Source organism: Macaca fascicularis, chromosome 15 (assembly GCF_037993035.2).
Source record: "Macaca fascicularis isolate 582-1 chromosome 15, T2T-MFA8v1.1".
NCBI classification, from domain to species: Eukaryota; Metazoa; Chordata; class Mammalia; order Primates; family Cercopithecidae; genus Macaca; species Macaca fascicularis.
Window position 1 is genome coordinate 52,784,022 of NC_088389.1, and position 23,729 is coordinate 52,807,750.

General features: G+C 38.9%; 1 protein-coding gene across 12 annotated transcripts in view; it reads right to left on the minus strand.

The window, feature by feature from the left end:
* SLC44A1 (solute carrier family 44 member 1) overlaps positions 1-23,729 on the minus strand; it is a 198,229-nt gene that overhangs the window by 126,966 nt on the left and 47,534 nt on the right. For 6 of the 12 annotated variants that reach the window (XR_012424491.1, XR_012424489.1, XM_074016949.1 and 3 more), the window contains exons 2-3: positions 13,823-13,912; positions 2,898-3,040 (exon numbers count right to left, since the gene is read on the minus strand). Coding sequence is in view for 2 of the 12 variants with exons in the window: in XM_045373560.2 (XP_045229495.1) it covers positions 2,898-3,040; positions 13,823-13,912 (233 nt within the window). In the remaining 10 variants the exon portion in view is untranslated. The remainder of the gene's footprint in view (positions 1-2,897; positions 3,041-13,822; positions 13,913-23,729) is intronic. The other 6 variants (XR_012424492.1, XR_012424490.1, XM_074016950.1 and 3 more) reach the window with 1 other exon arrangement.

A 23,729-nucleotide genomic window follows, 5' to 3' on the forward strand; every position in this document is an offset into this window, starting at 1 on the left:
TGCTCTAGGCAAATATATCTCTTCTCTTATGGCACTTAGGATACACATTTAACAAATAATCAAAAAATAAGTATATACTTACACATATTATAGGATACAATGAGAGTACTTTTGAATATCGGATTTAAATTATGAGAACAAAAATACCTCTCTGGGAAGCGAAGTGACATTTATGCTGAGAGCTGAAGGATGAGTAGAGTTTAGCCATGTGCAGATTGGGAGGAATTTTTTTTTCTGATAGAAGAAACAATATTCATGAACGCAAGAAAGAGTTATAGTTGAGATTTTAGAGGACTGATTTGTTGACTTTTTCAACAAATATGTTTAAAGGTCCTAGTAAGACCAGCTACTGTACTAGCGGCTGACAGTAAGGAATGGGAGAGTGATCAGGGTTAGGCTGAAGTACTAGCAGACAAAACAGGTATAAAAATACTATACAGCTACAGAAGGGCCTACAGTTCGTAAGGAAGCAAAGAAGTACGAGGAAATAAGTATAAAGGAAGGAAACCAATACATTTTCAGGAGAAAGAAGAGGATGGAATAAAGGTGACAAACACAAAGACTGCTGCTTTTCTGTCTCTTTTCAGATCGAAATATTATAGACTTATCTGAGAAAGGTAAAAAAAAGTCTGTTCTTTTTTTACAAAAACATCTATAGACAGAAATACTTAAGTAGGTTAGCACTAAAAAGGTCATACAGTAAGAGAAGATGAAGTAGAAATCAAAAATAAATTTTAAACATGTGTACATGAATTAAGGAACAGCTACACTTGGGAAACTATTTTCCCTCTATATGAATGGCTCTTGACTATGCTAAGCATTCAGGGAACAGTGATCACATTTTCAGAATAATAAGTAGCCTCTCTTGGAAGAGGCCGAAAGGTACATAAAATAATCCAAGTATTTGCAATCTGCTCCACTGAACAGATGAATCACCACAATGTTAAATACGAAGAGTGGGCCGGGCGCGGTGGCTCAAGCCTGTAATCCCAGCACTTTGGGAGGCCGAGACGGGCGGATCACAAGGTCAGGAGATCGAGACCATCCTGGCTGACACAGTGAAACCCCGTCTCTACTAAAAAATACAAAAAACTAGCCGGGCGAGGTGGCGGGCGCCTGTAGTCCCAGCTACTCGGGAGGCTGAGGCAGGAGAATGGCATGAACCCGGGAGGCGGAGCTTGCAGTGAGCTGAGATCTGGCCACTGCACTCCAGCCTGGGCGGCAGAGTGAGACTCCGTCTCAAAAAAAAAAAAAAAAAAAAAAAAAAAAAAAAAAAATACGAAGAGTGGCATTTACACAAACTTTATGGTGAGAACAGGCTTGGAGTCCTGGCAAGTTATGAAAGGAGCCATTAAAAATGATTCCAATCCCATGTAAGTAGAAGACCTGAGGGAGTAGTTCCCTTTTCCTCTTATCTCCTTTATCTAAATTGTAATATTTTATATTTGATACATGTCAGCAGCATTAAAGAGTTAAATAATATTTTACAGAGTAGATGCTATCTACAAAAAAATAGTACTGTGGAACTCTGTACTATATTTGTAACTTCTATGAGTCTAAAGTTATTTCAAAATAAAAATTAAAAAAATATGCATAGTCTTGCTACAAGAAATAACATACAGTCTAAAATTTGCGTTAATTTCATGAAGCAATCATAAAGAAGAAAAAATGTAATAATTCTTCCAATTGCTAAGAGTCCAATTTTCACTTCTCTCAATGGATGCAGGTGCATATCAAGAGAAAAACTCATCTTCTGAGCTGGATATTCTACCGCCCACCAGCCATGTGACTTTGGGAAAATTACTTCAGTCTTCCAAGCCTCCGTTACACCTACCTCACAGGGTGGTATCACATGCTAGTTGACTTTGGGATGCTATAAAGATACTCATTGTTGTCATTTACAATTTTGTTTATTTAAAATGCATTATCTTATCTTCATTAATGGGAGGAATAACACTGAGAAATTAACTATTTGGATTTCTTCAGGTTTGTAACATTATCAAATTAATCTTATACTTCCCACTAGGGGCCCAGATTTAACCAACAGATTTATATAATAAATACAGTTATTACATATTACGTTCCTGGAAAATGCTTTATAATAGACCTACAACCTTAAAATGTTACCTGCTTAGCCTTTTCCTATAAAGTGCATTAACTGGATTAGTTAGCCTACTACTTTAAAATTAGTGTTGCTAATTCTGAAGAACAAATGCCTAATAAGGCTTCATGGGGCACAAATATATAGTTTACACAAATATATTAGCATCATACATAAAATATGCTAGATGAAATCTATTTTCCCCACAGGTATTAAAAACAAAATGACAGCTCTTTTGAAGAAAAAGTCAATTAAGTCAGGAATCTCATGAAATCTAAAAGATGAATATTGAGAAGCCAAAGCAAATTTTAAAGTCTGACAAAATGTATATTTTATAAAATAGGAATCTGATGTATACTTATAAATGATACCACATAAAATATTTTTTATAATGTTAATATTTCAAAATCCATTATCATCCCTCTCTCTCCCATTAAGTATAATCTTAGAGGAAAAAAATGTTACAGGGTTAAAACTAGTGCACAGCTTAAAGGCTAATGGAAAAAAAAAAAGAGTAAAAGAATAACCTTTTCAAATCAAGCCTTTACCCACTAACATGGATAAAGGTAGCCCATTTTAACATGGTAACTAATTCTGTTTCCTGAAGAATATATTTGTAGACCAAAAACAAGAATGATTCAAGGGTTCAGTGAAAAAAAATCAAACACACCAACAGAAGTCACATAAAAATAATATTTGGTAAGATATTATCTTTAAAACAGTAAGAATAGCAGGATTTTCTCTGTGCCTCTTTCAAAGTTTCCATGTGTTCATCATTCAGCAACAGTCTACTCACTTCCGCTGGGTGTGGTCCATGCCACTGTTTGGTATTGCTTCCAACTTTGTATTTTTCTGCCCACAGATATTTCCATAGCTGTCGTATCCTGACACTAGTCTTGCTGCTGCACCTGTTGCTATTGAAAAGCCACAAATAAATCCCTAGGAAAGAAACAGAAAAAAACATACAAATAAACCATTTCAATAGCCAACAGTCACTAGTTGATACGATAATGAGCTTCTTTTGTCTGCTGAAGGGAACAAAGAGCTATCTTTCCTTACTGCAAACACTATTCTATTGTTTTCCTTGGATTGCACATAAGCAATACAAAGAAGTCCATAGGGAAACACTATTTACTACCATAACAAAACAAATCCTAACCTTTACATCACAAGATCATCTTTGAATTTTATTAATAATAATAATAGTAATAATATCAGCTTCCCTATACAGAACACCTGCTCTGTGCCAGTCTGTAAACTCTTAATAGGTGCTTGTAGTACGTTATCTCTAATCTCATGATGAAGATTATGAACTGAGGCCTAGAGATGTTAAACAAGTTATCCGAGGCCATCAAAGCTAGTAAAGATCAGAGCACAGAATCAAACCCAGCTTCCCTCATTCTTTAGTTTCATTTGGTTGTAAAGGGGTTCCTTTAAGTGAACATCAGCAAAGGATGAAAGAAAAAAATTCAAAGAACAATAGGAACGCGGGTTTTGAATCATTATCACTTCAGTGCAAGCAATACTTCTGTTTCCTTCCTGCAATAAAGCTGTATACAAGTCAAAGAATTACATCGTGAAGCACTGCCATGCTCTTAATATTGAAGACTGGAGGACAGTAATGCACTGGCTTTGTATACTGCAAAGGTCACTTCATTTCATGGGAATATGCTTCATCACAGTACTAAAGGCAAATGGTAGATACTTCAGAAGCACATCATGCTTGCTAAGTCAAGCATGCACTGACCAAAACAAAGCAATAAAAGCCTATGCTTGACAGCAAGCGACTAGCCAGAAGAACAGGAAGTAAAGTGAATCACTACTGATAAACTGATTGTATCTGGGGGTAAAGACTGAGGCTAAGAACTATTCTTGCAACCTGGTCATTAAAAGGTTACATTTTTATTATCTTTAGTAAACTGGCTATGAAGGCAGAGACTACCATTATTTAATTAATCACAGCCAAGTATCATGAGTAGTACTTATCTAAATAGCCTTGCTAGATCTAAGGCCTAGAGTGGAAAATACTATACTCATATGCAATTCCTCAGAGAAAAGTATTTCCCCTTTAAATATACTTACCTAAAAAGGCAAACAAACTGTTTTCTAAACAAGCCCTGCACTTTCATTGTGCAGGTAAGGGAGCTACAAGGAAAGAGTAGAGACCATAGCTACAGTCAGTAGAAACTTCTTGAAGCTATACTTTGTAAAAAAATAGACTGAGAGTGGAGACTATCCCTGATTTGCTACTCACTAGCTTCAACTTTCTGTCTCAATTTACTTATCTGTAAAATTGAGATAATGAGTGTATATAGCTCACTGGGCTGTTGTAAGGATTAAATGATGTAATCCAGTAAAATGGTAAAAAAAAAATCTGCCTGGCATATAGTAAGAGCTTAATAAAGTCTTAGCTATTATAGTTGTTAGGTACTATTATTATAAGTGAGAATTTGCTACAAGGGAAAGATGGTGGGCTTCGGGGTCAGAAAAGCCTGCGTTGATCAATGGAATACTGATGACTCCATTTTCTTCTTGGGTGACCTTGGACAAACTTACTTAATTCTGTGCCTCAGTTTGCCATCTATAAGTTAAGGTTAAAACCACAAAGGCTGTTGTGAGAATTACATGAGATAATACACGTTACATGTAAAGTGCATGTCTTAATACATGTTAGTCTCCTTCTGCCTCCAAGCAGCACAAAATGCTAGCGGTGGGGTTAGACACAGCTGGTCAGTACTTACTCATTCACACTCACCCTGTTGCCCCTCTCCCCCTCTCCTGACTCCTCCAAGGACATTGTAGGGCAATCAATCCCACCTCAGAACTTCAACCCAATACTAAGACATGGAAAAAAAATATTTAATCCTTTGCATACATATTTGCATATTTACATGTGTGAATCAGCATACCATTTTAAGCATATCTTTGAACTCCAAATTAGAAAGCCCTGTGCTGAGTAAAAACTGGAAAAGGAGGTAAGTATTAGGAGGTTTAATAGCTAACCTTTCCAATACCTTTTTTAAGACAGAGTCTAGCTGTGTTGCCCAGGCTGGAATACAGTGGCGCGATCTTGGCTCACTGCAACCTCTGCCTCCCGGGTTCAAGCGATTCTCCTGTGTCAGCCTCCTGAGTAGCTGGGACTACAGGCATGCACCACCACACGCAGCTAATTTTTTTGTATCTTTAGTAGAGACAGGGTTTCACCATATTGGCCAGGCTGGTCTCGAACTCCTAACCTCAAATGATCCATCTGCCTCAGCCTCCCAAAGTGCTGGGATTACATGCGTGAGCCACCACGTGAAGCCTCCAACACATATTTTAACAAGAAGACTCAGATTAACAGTAAGGGAATGGACTTTGTATTCAGTAAGACCTGGATTCAAACCCTCACTCTACCAATTACTATCTGTGTAATTTTTATCTAATTACATACTTAGACTCTGTTCCCTCCTCTCTAACACAGAGTAATACCATCTATTTCACAGCCTAATGAGGAGAACTGAATGAAATAACACATATCCAATCCCTAGCTGACTGTCTGGTACATGGCAGGTAATCAATAAATGGTAGCTGTTAGCGGTGAATTTGAATGGGAAAGTCAGACCAAAGAAGTTAACAACAGTAACTGGACACTAACAAAAACCCCTTCGGTTCTGTTTTAGAACAAAAATTTCTAGGGGGAACAGCGAGAATGTCAGTAATTTTGTTACTGTACAAAAATATTTTCAGACCACAATTACAATCTTCTTTCACTACTAATCTAGAATAGCAAAGTTGTTACATAATTAAAAGGTTACGTTCTTCTTTTACTTTTTATAGGAATTTTCTTCTTATGTTTGGTAAGTACATTGTGTTACAGATTCCTTTAAGTGGCTTCTGATTTCCTTTTCTGACTATTTTTAACAGTACTGTTGGACATGTGGGTTTTTTTCTTTATCATCATAAGCCACCTCACATCCCTCTCGGATGTAGGCAGGGGTATAAATTGTAAATGTTACATATATATGCTAAAATGGGACACTGACATATTTTCACATAGGCCACTTAAACTTCTTAGTAGCTTCCAGAAGTATTAGAGAGGGTGGAAAGCTGCCAGGGGTGGGGGGTGGGCAAGGAGAATAATAAGCTAATAAGATGGGAAGAAACCATGACTATTATCCTAGGGACTTCTCATATGGTACAACCACTGACAATGGGGAACTAGGCCAAATACAATTAAAAATACAGTATCTTTAAAAAGAAAAATTCTAAAATCCAAATGTGGGAAGCAATATAATTTCAGAAAGGAAACAATGTGGTACATGAAATTAAAGTGGGGTGAGAGAAACTTTACAGAATACACTCAATAATTTAATGGTTCAGCAGAGAGAGAGGGGAAAGGCATTCAAAGAAGGAAAAATCACATTAATGAAGCAAATGATAAGGGGATAAGGAAGGCTTTCATAAGCGTGGAGTAGGAAGCAATCTTAGAGAAAAAGTAAGACTATTAGCAAGGAAGAAAATCATGGCTAAAATGTTCAAATGAGTGAGCTATGGAAGTGCTTTCAGCACTGCTATTTTAAGAGAGAGAAGAGGAACAGACAAATTTATTCACAAATAGGAGGTGACTCAAATCAGATGAAGGCACACAGGGATGGTGGGTCAGAGGCATGACCTGGCAACTCATAAGTACCGACTGCCTAAGTGGGAGAAAGACAATTTGCTCATTAATGAACTGTGCTCATATTCCCTTCATATCACAAGGTCTAGTTGTACCTAAGTAAGGGCTTATGCTTAGTTTTATTTGCTATTAGTAAAAAAAAAAAAAAAAGACACACTTTCATTTCACAAGCATGTTTGAATTGTATACCTAGAGCCTCTAAGTAACTGAACAAAGCAGAAGGACTAAATTTAGTTTTGAAAAAAATGGTCAACAAAAACATGTATAGAGTGGGTGGGAGATGGTGTATGAATATGGCAAAATGTTTCAAAATAAAAAGATAGGGAAAAAAAGGAGTTCTGCTTACAGCCCTCTCCCCTGGAATTAATGAAAACATATACTGACTCTCTTTTTCTCAGATACCACTTCACCTCTATAAAGCCCATATCTCATCAGTGCTTGGGCTCAATCTTATAATAACTGATTTGTAAAATCTTGGAACAATTGGCTTCTGTTTCTCCTCTTTTGGGAACCTTAAGATACAGAGGGCTATGAGGACCCAGCAAACAGGGCAGGATTAGTATCCTACCCTAGAAAAGGCCTGATGCGGAGTGAATATTTATATAAACAAATTAAACAAAATTAATTATAAACTTGTGTCAATCTGTCAGATTCCCAAACTTTTTAAAACATGCAATAGGATGCGTCTCTCTAAGAATGAGGAAAGAAGAAGGAAAAAAAAAAAACAGAATGAGGCCAGGAGCAGTGGTTCATGCCTGTAATCCCAGCACTTTGGGAGGCTGAGGTAGGAGAATTACTTGAGGCCAGGAGTTTGAGGCCAGCTTGGGCAACAAAGTGAGACCCTGTCTCTACAAAAATAAAAATATTAGCCAGGCACGGTGGCACACGCCTGTAGTACCAGCTACTCAGGAGGCTGAGGCAGGAGGATTGCTTGAACCCAGGAGTTCAAGGCTGCAGTGAGCCATGATTGCACTACTGCACTCCAGCCTGGGCAACAGAATAAGACCTTGACTCTGAAAAAAACAAAATGATAGAAAGTCTAGGAAATAACCACTCAATAAGCATTTATTCTGCATATACAAATGCAAGGTTTATCCTAAAAGAACTGAAATGTTCTCAAAAGAGAAGAAAATAATGGGCATGATGGAGCGAAATCATAGGCTCAATTTCATGGGCAGCTAAAACAATGAAAAGAACACAGACAAGAAAGACTGAAAACTGACCCTCACTTTGCCATGAATACTCCTTACCATCATGAGCAAGTAACTTTTTATTCCCTGAGCCTCAGTTTCCTTATTATCACAAGGATAGAATTAGATGAATCTCTAAAGCCCTTCCTCTTCCAAACTATTATGTTTCTAAGGGAAAGCAGATACAAAGTGCAATTTTTAAGAATATACTTGCAGGGAGAGGTTCACACCTGTTTGGTTTACTACAGTGTCTAAGAACAAATAAAGCAAAACCAGATTAAAAACAAACGAATTTAACTGAACTACATACTTCAAAATGGTTAAAATGGTAAATATTATGTTAGGTACATTAATAGGTAATTACCACAAATTAAAATAAAGAAAGGAAACAGACTTAATAGAAAGTCATTTGGATCAGGTAACCTTATGGTAATTTTTTGGCATATTGTTCTTCTTATATCTGTGATCCCAGCAAAGAACAGCCCACCAAACAGGTGACTAAATAGTGCAGTGAATCTCTCACTCTGTTCTGCATGCTCAGCAATAGTTAATGAGGTAGAAACATCATGCCCTGGGAAGTAAACCAATGCTATAAAATAGAAAAGGTCCTTCCATGAAAGCAGTCTGAAGGGACAAACTATGAGATGATGTCCCCTAAATCCAACTCTAGTCCAGATCATTCTCCAAGATTCCAACTCTGCATTTCCAACTGCTTCTCCTTACTCACAAATTCTACATGTCCACAACTCATTTTCTCATTCCACACTTCCCTTTCCTCCATATGCTCTGTCTCCATTGGTGGCACCACTTCTAGATGGCACACACAAGATACGAAGTGGAAGACTGCAATCTCCTCTCTCCGTGCTTCTGCCCCTCACCCTAGCTTCCTGAAACCACACTAGAGGAAGAGGTAATGGCAAGCGATTTGGTCAGAGCCTGAGATATTGATGAGACCATGTTTCACTGGCAAGCGAGGTTACTGTGTCCTACAGGTCCATGTTCTAAACAGCTTTTTCTGTTGTCCTCAATTCCAGGCAACAGAGTGGGGTCTACCTCTTGAGGCCTCTGCTTCTCCCTCTTCTCTTCTGGGTTCAGTGCTGCCACTATGTAATCTTAAGACAGTTACTAAGCTTATCTCTATGCCTCTGTTTCCTTCTCTGTAAAATGGGAATGTGATAACAACAGTGTATACTTCCTTGAGCAGGTGTAGGAATTAAATGAGTTTCTATGTGTCAAGTGCTAAGAACAGTGTCTAGCTCACAGTAAACAGCAATAACTACTAGGGTAAGTAAGTTGTAGGGGATCTCTGTATCTTCTATTTTCCATGGTAAGCACTCTTGTTAGGGCCATCCAGCTGCCTCCGTTCTTGCCTTTGTGTGGTAAGCTGATCTGGGCAGATTTCGTCCAGGTAGATCTCCATTCTCTTTTCTTCTCCTTTTCTGACAAACACCTCTCCTTGAGACAGAATGAAGTCAGACCATCCTAGATAGGAAGAAACTTCAGCCTTTTGGGCCCAAGCTTCATTCCACAGGTTACTTTTACCAGGGAGTAACTTACTGGGCATAATCAGGTATTTACTAATAAAGTGGTGCTTTATTTATCCATCCCACTCTTGTTTCATGATGTGTACAGAAACCGTGGTTGGGAACCTACCAGTAGCTGGGGTGGGATTTGAGCTGAGAAACCTATCCTGAACCCCCAACACAAGAACCTCTTAGTCATCCTTGATCTATCTCTCACTTGTCTGCAACACTGATAACACCATTGATAAATGTTATGGATCCAAATTCTTCAATCTCTCTCTTCTTCTCTTTTAGCACTTCTTTATTTCAGGTTTTTCACCTCTTATCTGGACCATTACATCAGCCCCCAAAGTGATCTACCTGAAACCTCTTTCCACCTTCCAAGCCATCTTTAACATTAGCTGCCAGGACCAGCTTTCTAAACCCACTCTTAACACTTCTTGCTCAATACATTTCAGTGGTTGATCTTTTCAGTGGTTGATCTGTACCTATAATAATGGGTCTCAACTTTGGCTGAACATCAGGTTTGCAGAGATTATATGAGAACCATTGAGGTAGGGCTGAGGAATTTTTTTTTTTTTTAGAAAAGATCCCAGCTAATTCTAGGCTAGGCACGGTGGCTCACACCTGTAATCCCAGCACTTTGGGAGGCCGAGGCATGCAGATCACTTGAGGTCAGGAGTTCGAGACCACCTGGCCAACATGATAAAATCCCTTCTCTACTGAAAATGCAAAAAGTAGCCAAGAGTGGTGCTGGGTGCCTGTAATCTCAGCTACTCAGGAGGCTGAGGCAGGAGAATCACTTGAACCTGGGAGGCAGAGGTTGCAGTGAGCCAAGATCGCACCCTGCACTCTAGCCTGAATGACAGAGCAAGACTCTGTCTCAAAAAGAAAAAACAAAAGAAAAGAAAAAAAGAAGAGATCCCAGCTAATTCCAATTTACAGCTAGGGCTAAAAACCACTCGTTTACTCCCTTAATGAAATACACAAATTTAGCAGTGCAATGTTACAAGTAATTTTTTGGAGCAGAGTAAGTATATGCCCAGTAATCCCAAAATAGTGATGAAAGTTCAAATGTAGAAGATAGCACTTAAGAAGGCTGAGAGTAATTTGCTTTGAAAAACACTCTAAGTTCTAGACAACTCAAGCATTAGAAAAACCTTGAAACTAAGGGAAGAAATAAAAGAGAAGTACAAATATTGATGAAGAGATGAACATGTATAAAGATTTAATGGTAGAGATGAGTGAAAGATAACAAGATCTTAGAATATTTAAGAACCAGACCATAGGTATCAAAAAACGAGCAAAAAGCTGCAAATAAAGATAGAGAATAAAGGTATGGTTTGAGTACCAGGCTGCAAGATTACTAAGAAGAAACAATCTGTAAGAGAAGCAGGCAGCTGGGCCACTCGATTAAAAGAACATAGCCAGAAAGTTCCAGTTCCTATTCTATCTTTGCCACTTATTTCCAGCAGTATATTCTTAGATAAGCTAATATTTAACCTTGCTATAGTTTGTCTATAAGCAGGGGATAAAACCTATTTCATAGTCATTTAAAAAAATTTAAAAGATACATATTTTGTGTGTGTGTGTATATATATATACACACACACACACACACACACACACGTACTAAAGTGTTGAGCATAGATTAATGCCCAACAAATCTAAAATTGTTTTAGATTTGTTTTAGAACAACAAATCTAAAACAAAACATTTTGTTAAATGTTTATTTTAAAAGTACTACAGAATGAAATCCAAAGAGGGAGAAATCTTCTAAAAATCATTTAAAACAAATACTCAGAAGGCAAAGAATGCTGAATCTCTGTTGTGCCAGTGAATAGAACTTTGAGATTTCTTTCTTTTTTTTTTTTTCTGAGACGGAGTCTCGCTTTGTCACCCAGGCTGGAGTGCTGTGGTGCGATCTCAGCTCACTGCAAGCTCCGCCTCCCGGGTTCACGCCATTCTCCTGCCTCAGCCTCCTGAGTAGCTGGGACTACAGGCGCCCGCCACCACGCTTGGCTAATTTTTTTGTATTTTTAGTAGAGACAGGGTTTCACCGTATTAGCCAGGATGGTCTCGATCTCCTGACCTCGTGATCCATCTGTCTCGGCCTCCCAAAGTGCTGGGATTACAGGCGTGAGCCACTGAGCCCGGCCAGAACTTTTAAGATTTCTTATTTCTACATGGCAAAATATGATGTTAGCTCAATTCCATGAAGGTAATCCATTAAAAGAATCATTAGAAAACAAATAATGCTAATAATGCTATGCCAACATTTAAAAGTACACACAGTGGGTCTTAATTACCATCATACTGAAATCAACACTATATTAATTACCATTGCATTAAAATATTTCATTAAACAAATAACTCCTTAGTCTCAAGTCACTCCCAAATCAGCCTATTAACATTAATGATTGCACTTTCCTGACCTATTTTAGCACAGAAAATCCAAAGCACCTCGGGTGGCATGGTATATGTTTTTGTAAACAATTTTGAAAGGTCAGCTGCTATTTGTCTCAGGGTTACATTCAGGGAGCAGGGAAAGGCTGTGGACTAATTCTGTTATCAAAGAATCTTTCTACGGCAGCATGCAGTGGCTCACGCCTGTAATCCCGGCACTTTGGGCGGCCGAGATGGGTGGATCACCTGAGGTCAGGAGTTTGAGATCAGCCTGGCCAACATAGTGAAACCCCATCTAAAAATTCAAAATTAGCTGGGTGTGGTGGTACATGCCTGTAATCCCAGCTACCTGGGAGGCTGAGTCAGGAGAATCACTTGAACCTGGGAGGTGGAGGTTGCAGTAAGCCGAGATTACACCATGCACTCCAGCCTGGGCAACAAGAGCGAAACTCCGTCTCAAAAAAAAAAATTTTTTTTTCTCCACACGCTGCATAAACATTCATGCATGTTATATTTCAGCTGCCATTCCATTAAACTAAGTAAACTTTTGAGCAATATCTTATAAGTCATTAAGTTAGGAGACAGGTATTTTGACCTTTCCTAAATATCCTAAATTTGGTGAAACTATGCTTTTATCTTTAAAATAAATACTCCTTATTTTACTGGATTTATCATATCTCATTAAAATGTATTGCTTTCTTTTCCTTTGCTCAGAGGCAGAACTGGTACCTACAATTGTGCCTATTAGCCAAGATTACAGTTGTTCTGTGATTCACAAATGGCGCTGGCCTGGTGGGCAGTTAGAGGAGACAAACAGCAAGATTTTCCTAAAGAAACTCTATAAAAGGTATAGTAAGAAGGGGGTTAAAAATACACATGAGTAAGAGCAAGGCTGCCTGAGGTAGTGTAATTGCATTTTGAGTTGTAGAAGACTAAGAAAGAGAGAGCAATAATGTGTCTGCAGAGCCCCCTTGAGGAAGAGGAAATGGGGTATTAGAAAACAGCATTGACATGGAAGTGAACAGACCTGGGCTCTGTTCCCAGCTCTGTCATGAACTAGCAGTGTGGCCTTGGGATAGTCATTTCCATCTCTGAGTTTGATGTTTTTAATCTGTAAAATAAGGGCGATGGACCAGATGAGGATTTCCAAGTCCTTTCTATTTCTAAATATCAGTCCGCTTTAAAAATAGCAGTTTTCTATCTTTTTTTCAGCCCAGCACACTGGCAGGAACTCTAATGCCACGGAAGTCTGTGTCAGAAACTCCTGTAGGGCAGAGTGAGTATGCAACTGAATGTGCACACCCCGAATACCTTGTAACAGCAACTCTGCTCCTCCATTCTCTATACCCATTGGAAAATCACCAGGTCCCTTGATCTCTAATCAAAAGATACTACTCATTACAGTAGACCCAGCAGGCAGCAGGGGCCATTGGAAAACCACCAGGTCCCTTGATCTCCAATCAAAAGATGCCACTCATTACAGTAGACACAGAAGGCAGCAGGGGCCTAGGACGGGCAGAAGGAAGAAGGAGAGTGAGCAACCAGCCTCCCATCTAGGAAGAACTATGGAACACGAAGTCTCTGAGAGGAACTGACTGCCCTAAAGATAACCAACAAGTTGGTGTGACTGGGTTGGGTGAATACGTGGGGCTTGTGACTCATGGTCACTGTTTTGCTCACCACCCCATCAAGATCACCATTCAGAGACTTACGTCAAATGATTTGTTTTCTGAAATGGTCTATTGAATGGCATACGAGTCCCAGCTGCTCCTTAATTTGAGCTCAGTTTTCATATAGAAAAACAAATCAAGGGTGACACAAAATACCACTGAACTGTATAAGGACTTGTATATTCCACAACAACTGCCCTCATTAAACCAATTCCTCATCATTCCCTTGGATCATGAGTCCAGGTTCGGACCATCTGTGAGAGTTTCCTTACCATCCCAATGCAGAAGAGGATGAAGAGCAGTAGCCATGGTATGTCTGTGCAGCTACGGTCCTCCAGTGGCTTCCATTCTCGTTTGGAGCTCTAATTGGAAACACAAAATAAGAGAGTGTTAAATGTTAAGTTTAGTTAAAGTTAGAAGGGTACAAATACACCAGCTATAGCTAAAGCCCTTCTTTGCCAAACAAGTTTCTATTGAACCTTTAAGACACAACTCAAATATTTGTCATCTTTTCTGTGACGTTTATGCTAACCCCCACAGCAATAACTCCACTGGCCCTACTCCCACCCCTCTTCCTGGCCAGGGCCGGTCCTGAGTTCATTGCTTTTTTGGTACCTATATTAGAGTTTTTAGTGGGCTAAATTGTCATTCTTATTTGTTATGCTGTGTCCCAGCAGACTATGAGTTTCATAAGGGAAGAGACCAGGCTTATTTCTCAGCATGTAACATGATGCCTGAGGGTTCATAATATGTACTCAGTGAGGGCTTTTTAAAAATGAATGAATAAATGAATACACTCTTCCAACTTCAGTTTTTTTTTTTTTTTTTTTTGAGACGGAGTCTCACTCTGTAGCCCAGGCTGGAGTGCAGTGGCCGGATCTCAGCTCACTGCAAGCTCCGCCTCCCGGGTTCACGCCATTCTCCGGCCTCAGCCTCCCAAGTAGCTGGGACTACAGGCGCCCGCCACCTCGCCCGGCTAGTTTTTTGTATTTCTTAGTAGAGACGGGGTTTCACCGTGTTAGCCAGGATGGTCTCGATCTCCTGACCTCGTGATCCACCCGTCTCGGCCTCCCAAAGTGCTGGGATTACAGGCTTGAGCCACCGCGCCCGGCCCAACTTCAGTCTTAATACTAGCTTTTTCTTTGTGTGTCCAGACGCTAAACTTAAAAAAAAAAAAAAAAGTTAGAATGTGCTGTTTATATATATGTTCTCTTCTAGGAAAGATGCCCATCAAAATAGATTCCTATTCAGGCTGGGCCCGGTGGCTCACATCTGTAATCCCAGCACTTTGGGAGGCCGAGGCGGGCAGATCACCTGAGGTCAGGAGTTCGAGACCAGCCTGGCCAACATGGTGAAACCCCCATCTCACATTAGCCGGGCGTGGTGGTGGGCGCCTGTAAGTCCAGCTACTCGGTAGGCTGAGGCAGGAGAACCACTTGAACTCAAGAGGCAGAGGTTGCAGTGAGCCAAGATTGTGCCACTGCACTCCAGCCTGGGCAACAAGAGCAAAACTCCAGCTCAAAAAAAAAAAAAAAAAAAAAAAAAGATTCCTATTCAGGGGTAGATTTTTCTAAATCAAATAAAATTCAGGAAGAAAAAAATCAGTTTTTATAGACAGATCTGTGCAACTCCTAAATAATCCATGTATTTTCATTTTGTTCCTAGAAAATGTTAGTTTCTAGATCAAACACAAAGAATCCTGAACTACAGAACTAGCAGCATTCTAAAAGTTAACTTAAGTATTGACTGGAATTCCAATTGCATTTTTTTTTTTTCTTATTTCAATAGTCTTAGGATTTCGGGTCAGCTCACAAATCCCTTTTAATGGAAATCTAACTGAAATAAGCCCCCTGAGCTTTCTAATGAACAAAAATCCCTGAGTCTCACACCCTCTCCTGGAAAAAGTAAGCAGCGAAGGGAGAAAGAAGGTATCCTTGGGAAACCTATGGGAAAGGTTCCTCTGAGAAGGTTGAGGCCTCCAGTGGCTTCCATGACAATATCCAGGAAGCTATTCGGAAAAGGCTTGTCAGGAGGAAACGGCACCAGCAGGAGGGGGCTGGAGATAAGGGAGCCCTCTAGTACAATTAGTATATATAGAGTGCAAACAGGCTTAGTTCTCTCTCCCTCTAAAACCATAGTATTGAACTATGTATCTTTGATAACCTGATGAAAACTACAGATTCTTTTCTTAATATGTAAGCATAGGCCGGGCATGGTGGCTCATGCCTGTAATCCCAGCACTTTGGGAGGCCGAGGCGGGCGGATCACCTGAGGTCGGGAGTTCGAGACCAGTCTGACCAACATGGAGAAACCCCGTCTCTACTAAAAATACAAAGTTAACCGGGTGTGGTGGTGCATGCCTGTAATCCCAGCTACTCAGGAGGCTGAAGCAGGAGAATCACTTGAACCCAGGAGGCAGACGTGGTGGTGAGCCAAAATCACGCCATCGCACTCCAGCCTGAGCAACAAGAGTGCAACTCCATCTCAAAAAAAAACAAAAAAAAAAGTAAGCAGATATTCACATGATTTTCATAAGAATTTAGGGAATTCAAATCCCAGATTAAAAAACACAACTTTAAAATATCTGCCTATCAACAATGAGGGCAGAGAATTTGAGTTAAAACGATTTCTTCCTAACCCCTAAAGTGTTAACCAAACAAATGCTTTGTTATTGCCTTACACTGTACAATTGTTATGAACAGAACAAAACAAAAAACACAACCAGTTAGCTTGTTCCCAAACACCCACACAGAAAACAAAAGAGCACTAGTTAGTCATGGAAAAAAACCTTACCCTAAGACTCTAACTAGCATTAAAAACCAAGAATGAGTAGGCAGTATTTTTTTCCAGAGCAATGCAGCACTGTGGCATAATAGATGAAGGACTGGTTCTCTCCCTGGCTCTGTCATTAGTTAGCTACATGACTTTAGATAAATTGCTTCATCTCTCTGGGTGGCAGAAAAGAGTTAGTTTGGATCTCTTAGGTTCCTTCCAACTCTAAAACCTATGATCAGGAATGCACTTTTGTTGAAACTGTTATGACTGGAAAAAACTGCAAAATAATTTGACTTAATTCTCTGTATTATTCATACAAGAATGCCTGTATTGTGGTCTGTATTTTGGAAGACAGTTATTCACAGTGTGAATAAAGAATGTTTCTTTGTATTAAATAATTTCAGTCTTGAATAATACCCATTACAGTAAAACTGCTTCCAAACACAGAATTTGGACCCATCTTTGATACTCATTATATTTACTCTACGGTAATTTATAAAGCAAAAGCTACTTTGAAATGCTATATTTATTTGTCTTAATAAACAGCATGTATGGGGAGGGAAGAAAGGGGAAGGCCTCAGGTTGTTTGAGCAGTTTCTTTATCTCCAACTATTTTCTTAGTATTTTTACCTTAGACCAACATTCAGTTCATTAATGCCTAAATTTTCATCTATAACATAAAGAGATATTTCATTCTTGACCAGCAAAATACAAAGATTCAACATCTCAACAAGTCCCTTCAACTTGCTGTGGGCCACTTCTGTGCCAAATACACGTTCTCTCACTGGGAATGAGAAGTGGAGCGAGGGTAGGACTTATATATAAAAGATGTTGACAGAGTCTAAAGCAGAGTGGAAGAACAAAAATGATCACCCTCACTTGACAAAGGAACACTTAGCAGAGGAGGGGTGGCTTACTTCACAGGGATGTTCTGAAGAGTAAATGGGAGCACCTGTCACCCAGCATGCACTCAATTCTCTGTTACTACTATTATTCATCAATACTTTTCAGTTAACCCTCTCTCTATTATTAAAATATCCTTTTACCAAGTGAACTTTCTCACTAAAAAGGATATAAAGAATAGTAAACTCTTTTTCCCTTATACTTACTAAAATTTCGACTTAATGGTGGCATATTTCATTTTAGTTGCCATTGTTAATGCCATCAGTTATTGATTACTATTAATCAGACATTAGACGCAAAGCTTTACACACATTATGTCTTCTACATTCAAAACAGCTGATGTAGGTGTCGTCTGTATTTCACAGATGAGGAAACTCAGGCTCAGAAGTTAAATAATCAGCCTAAGGTTTCACACCTGCACCATCAGTCTTTGACCCCCCTCTGTGACTCCAAAGCCTATTCCAATAAGACTATTTTTTATTTGCACTAGTTAGTAAAAAGCAATAACCTCAATTAGTTTCTCCTCACATTGAAAAATTTGGGAGCCAACTCAATAATTTTAAATCCTATTGGCACAGGGAAAGCAAGTGAGATGTGTTATGAGCCATGAAGTTTCTCAAGTGAGTCAGAAAACCCAAGAGTTGAAAATTTTTAATAATTCTTTAACAGATTTATCCAAGTGGCAACAGGATTTAATGCTGTCTGACCTAGCAAAAGTAAACTGTTTTGCAACAGCACTTTTTAAATGTGATTTTACCCCTTTCTCAGATTCTACATGAGATTAATACCAGGCTTTCAGTACATGTTAGGTCTCTCCCCTTCACAGGATCTTGCAGTTTAGGAACTAAATAGTACCAAAGTAATCATATAATACAAGCCTTTAGTGAGAGTGATTAAGACCCAGAGAAGGGAAGGGGCTTGCCCAAGGGCATACATTTATATTATCTATGACCGCATTTGATTCCTAAAACAATTCTGTTAATTACTATATACTCCTGACTTTTCTATTTTATAGATTAGGAAAACAAAAATCAAAGAAAACAAGTGGAAAATCTATGTCTGAAACCTGAGTCCTCAAACCGTAGCAGAAAAACAGAAACTATAAGACAGGATCCAGGGATGCTAAAAACAAACAAATAAACATGGTAACAAAGGTGAAGAATGCCTTTCTCAGGCTTATCAGTGTACTAAACACAGACAAGGAAAATAATCAGTACACTCAAAGACAGGTTAACAGAAATTATCCCAACTGAAACACACACACACAGACTCAAAATTTAAAAACCAGAATAGAGCATCCAAGAACTACAGGACAACAACAAATGATGTGGCCGGGCGCCGTGGCTCAGGTTTATAATCCCAGCACTCTGGGAGGCCGAGGTGGGCGGATCACAGTGTCAGCGGATCGAGACCATCCTGGTTAACACGGTGAAACCCCGCCTACTAAAAATACAAAAAATTAGCTGGGCGTGGTGGCGGGTGCCTAAGGTCCCAGCTACTGGGAGGCGGAGCTTGCAGTGAGCCGAGATCGCACCATTGCACCCCAGCCTGGCGACAGAGCGAGACTCCATTTCAAAAAATAAATAAATAAATAAAATAAAAAACAAATGATGTGACATATGTAATTGAAATCCAAGAAGAAGGCAGAATGAGGCAGAGGAACTATTTGAAAAAAATAATGACTGCAAATTTTCCAAAAATAATGAAAGAAATCAAAGCGCAGATCCAAGAAGTTCAGAGAATCCCAAGCAGGATAAATATAATACACAAACACACACCCCCTAGACCTATTATACTCAAACCCTTGAAAACCAAAGATACAAAGATCTTCTTGAAGGCAGCCAGAAGGGTAAAAAAAGACACATCACATACAGAAAAACAAAGATGACAGCAGTCTTCTTGTTAGAAACTATGAAAAGTAGAAAACCACAGAACGACATCTTTAAACCGCCGAAAGGAAAACGAAAAAAAAAAAAACTACCAACCCCAAATTCTATGCGACAGAAGATATCTCTCAGACATGAACACTTTTCAAACCAAAAAACGTGACAGAATTTATTAGCCACAGATCTGAACTGTAAGAAATGTTAAGGAAAGTTCTTCAGGCACAAGGAATTGATACCAGACAAACTTGAAGGTACAAAAGATTTAAAGATTTTCAAAAATGGCTAAAATGAACGTTTGAGATTTTCCATAATAAAAAGTTTTTTAATGTTTTAAAGTAAGTGTGTGAATATATTCCTATAACAATATCCACAGTACATGCATTTTTTTGCACACATATACAAGGTTAGTAATCTAGAAGGCAGAATTATAATTTCTAATACTACTACTGGAGAATTAAAGAACAATTCTAAGTCAGACCACAGCTGGCATATACCTCCTGTTTGTACATTTATATCCTTAAAGTTAGGGAGGAACAATGTGTAACACCTTCACATGCCTTCCTATATTTTGTACAGCATAGATATCTAATATTTTAGCTTCCATGGTATCTCTTATAGAAGTCATAGTACTACTATGTCTTAGACTCCATATTCACTATGAGCCCTAATAACTAAACTCAAGGCCTTCTAGTGAATTTGATATGCTATAGTAAGGGTGTATTTTTTTTTTTTTTAGTAAATAAACCTGTAAAATGTTTTAACCTAAATTTTCATGTGACTGCAAATACACAGTTGTTGAATAAATGTATTTGTAGATAATAGTAAAACACAGAGGTTTTGGTAAGTGATATCTTATAAACAATTAGGTCAAATTAGCCATCACTGTAATATGGCAGTAATATGGCAGGCAGGGTGGGCCAAGGCCAAGGGGCCAATTAAGTAGGAAAAGGTCTGGCAATTATGTATCAAGTGCACAGAATTAGGTCAGGCAGGAAGGATTAGGAAGATATCAAAAGATCAGACAAGCATTATCAACGATCCAGATTACATACAAAAAGAGTTAACTAGGTCTCAAATATGGAGGCAGGTAGGTCCAAAACCCTGGAAGTCAGAAGACATCTAGGTAATATCTAAAGGCAAAGACTGAATATTCCTGCTCTCTTTTCATACTATGTGCTTACTGCCTGTATGACTTTCTCCTAATTAAGACAGAAGTACAAAGCTTCCCAAAAGATTCTTATAAGTAATATAATAAGAGTACTACCTAATGCTATCAATCTTTCCTTCATACACCAGGTTTTAAAATAATGGAAAATGTGCTATAAAAAGGTTAGAGTCAATTATATAAAGTTGCTTGATTTTCAGAAAATATTCTTTTTTTCCGAGACAGGATCTTGCTCATTTACCCAGGTTGGAGTGCAGTGGCACAATCACGGTTCACTGCAGCCTCCATTTCCCAGGCTCAAGTGATCCTCCCTCCTTAGCCTCCTGAGTAGCTGGGACTACATGCACACATCACCATGCTCCGTTAATTGTTTTTTAAAAATGGGTTGGGTTTCACCATGTTGCCCAGGTTGGTCTCTAACTCCTGGATCAAGCCTTGGCTTCCCAAAGTGCTAGGATTATAGGCATGAGCCACCACACCCAGCTTCAGAAAATATTCTTAAGCATTTCTTTGATTCTTCAAATAAATACTGGGTACCACACAAAATACTTGAGATGCAACAACAAGTAAGACAGCCCCTGTCCTCACTGAGCTCTAGTTTAAGTGGGAAAGAGACAAATCAACTACTAAGATAGCGTGAGTGATGCCAAGATAGAGACAGAAAAGATACTGCAGGAATAGACATGGGTTCGGAACATTAAAGAAGCGTTTGTGAGAACTGTTGAAATTACCTCATAAACTTTTGGAGCTTATATTCTGAGGCAAACATTAAAATGATCTTTCAGTGTCTAAAATATAATGTGTTTTGTGCCCCAAAACATTCTAAAAATTCTTGGTTGCTATCGTGGGGAAATATTGACTGCTAAATAAGAATTATTACACCCAGAAATGTTTAGTAGCAAACAGGACATTAAGCTGCTTAAAAAAAAAAATCAGCCATTTCTCACTTCATATCAAGATTTTTTTATACACTAAAGATTTTGTGGCTCCAGTTAGGAAAAGGCCTTTCAGCCTCAGAAATGAGGAAAAATATCTTCCTTTGTTTTCTGACACTTATTGTCTAGGGTTATATTTACTAAGCTACTGGAATAATATTTTCATGTAGATGTCACTGGTGAGATCCCTACTAACAATGAGTTAAGTACTATCTGGTCACATATATCTAGAGGTGCTACAACTTGGAATTTCTGACAGGCTAAAGGACTACATGCTCCTTTGGCATTCCCCCAGACTAGGCCAGAGAACTGCATTCTCCGACATTCAAAGTAACAATAAATAGCAGCCTGGGAGGCTGGTCCCAAGGAAGAGAAGTGGTATATGGGCAGGGTTAAGCCTGCAAACAAATAAGGGACCAACCATTACAGATTCCAATACCATTTGGGATGCCATTTCACCACTACGGCACCACCCATATTCTTGTATTTTTTCTAATCAACTGGGAGGTATAAAAGTATTAACTACTAACAAAGTACTGAAGCTTAGAAATTTAAGCACAATCAAGAGTATCCTTCTGACAAGGTTATCAACATATACTTGTTCTTATAGGTCACTAGTAAGGAGAGTGAAGCTGGCAGGCCAGGAATCCCATATAACCTGAAGCCTATACCTCATGATAAGCACAGGAATGCTATTCCTCCTGTGTGCCTAGATCTTTGCAGCACAGATCCATCGCTGCTCCTTTTCCCAGATTCTGATGAAAAGCCAGCTATACCTGGGAAGACCAAATCAAGCTAAGATGTACTCTCATCAAGCACAGAGTTCAGAATGCATCCTTGGGTTGAAATGGGTGATTTGTTGAGTAATCAACCCCTCCCCCAATTTTTTGTTTGAACATCATAGTCTGCACTTCCTGAGTTAGCATACCATCTCCAAAATGGTCCCACAGTTCCAGCAGCTCTGCTGTAGTTTTCACTGTCCTAACTACTCCCTGACACACCTCAAAAGCCACTATTAGTCACTGAATGCATCTATCTCCAAGGTCACCGCTACATAGACATTTGTGCGATTCAACTGTGTATGTGGCAAACATTGGTCTGTGAAGACTTTAGTTTGCTCCTGCCAGTTTTACACAGAAACCTCCAGTATTAAAGACAAATAGTTGTACATTCAGAATCTTTAAAGCTCCCTCCAAGGACATACTGCTTCATTAAATTACCCAATATGCTTTTATTTGCACAGAGTGGTAAAAAATAAAATAAAAGAGTTGATATATATCATTTTTGCCACAGTTTTCAATAGAGTGAGCAGACCTGATGAAGTTGAGTGGCAATAAACTATGGCGGCTCTAGCCTTCTGTTCTTAGCATCTGCAAATAAAATCTTGTAATAGGATTTTGAAAGACATTGCCTGTCCTTTGGGAAGGCTCTGTCAAGGATATGGAGTGCATAACTACTTACGGTTACCATAAGTAATCTGTTTCATTTGCTAAGCCTGGTGATGGAAATTCATTATGGAAAGGTAAAACTAAAAGCATGATTTTAACAGACAGTTAAAGGTAATAAGATACACTGCGTGGAAAGATACAGGATTCTGTGCCCAACTGCTTTTCTTAGTTCATGAACTTTATACGAAATCACAAACATTCATCCATTTAAGGAGAAAGGGGGAAATGGCAACTAGAGCTGCTTTGTAAGTTAGGTATTTACATAGTGATAGAAAGATCACAGAGAGATAAATTGCCAGTGACTTCATTCTGCCTCCAATTCCCCTAAAAAATAATTGTGGGCCTGTTACAAAGATGTCTGTCTTGCATCAGACTTCTCAATGACTGTCTTTCTTGCATATGAACACATAACAATTACTGGGCAGAGGCCAAGTTAATCCTGCTCTACAACATAGCTAATAACATATTTTACCTCTATGATCAAAGAAACAATCAAAATTATACAGACAAACCTTGTCTGCAATCCTCAAACAATATCTCTAACTTGTCTTTCTCCTGAATCAGTGGTAAGCAACCTTTATAATTTAAAATTACTATTTAATTTTTTTAAATTATAGTTTTCATGGGCTTTGTTTTTTTCTTATCACATCTACAAGGGTCAGAATTTCTTCAGTACTTGATGATACTGAGGACAGACTGATAGACCAAAGCTCTACTTCACACCTCCCATCGGCTACAGTATAGTCAGTTTCCAGACTGTTAATGGGTGTACTGACTTTTCTGGCTATGCTGTAACCATTTTTTTAAATTTCATGCATACACAATATAAGATTCTTACTCCAACCTTGCTCTCTTTTCCATGATGGAACAGATAAAAACTGACTTATAGGCCAGGTGCGGTGGCTCATGCCTGTAATCCCAGCACTTTAGGAGGCCAAGGTGAGTGGATCACCTGAGGTCAGGAGTTAGAGACCAGCCTGGCCAACATGATGAAACCCTATCTCTACCAAAAATATAAAAAAATTCGCCAGGCATGGTAGTGGACACCTGTAATCCCAGATACTCAG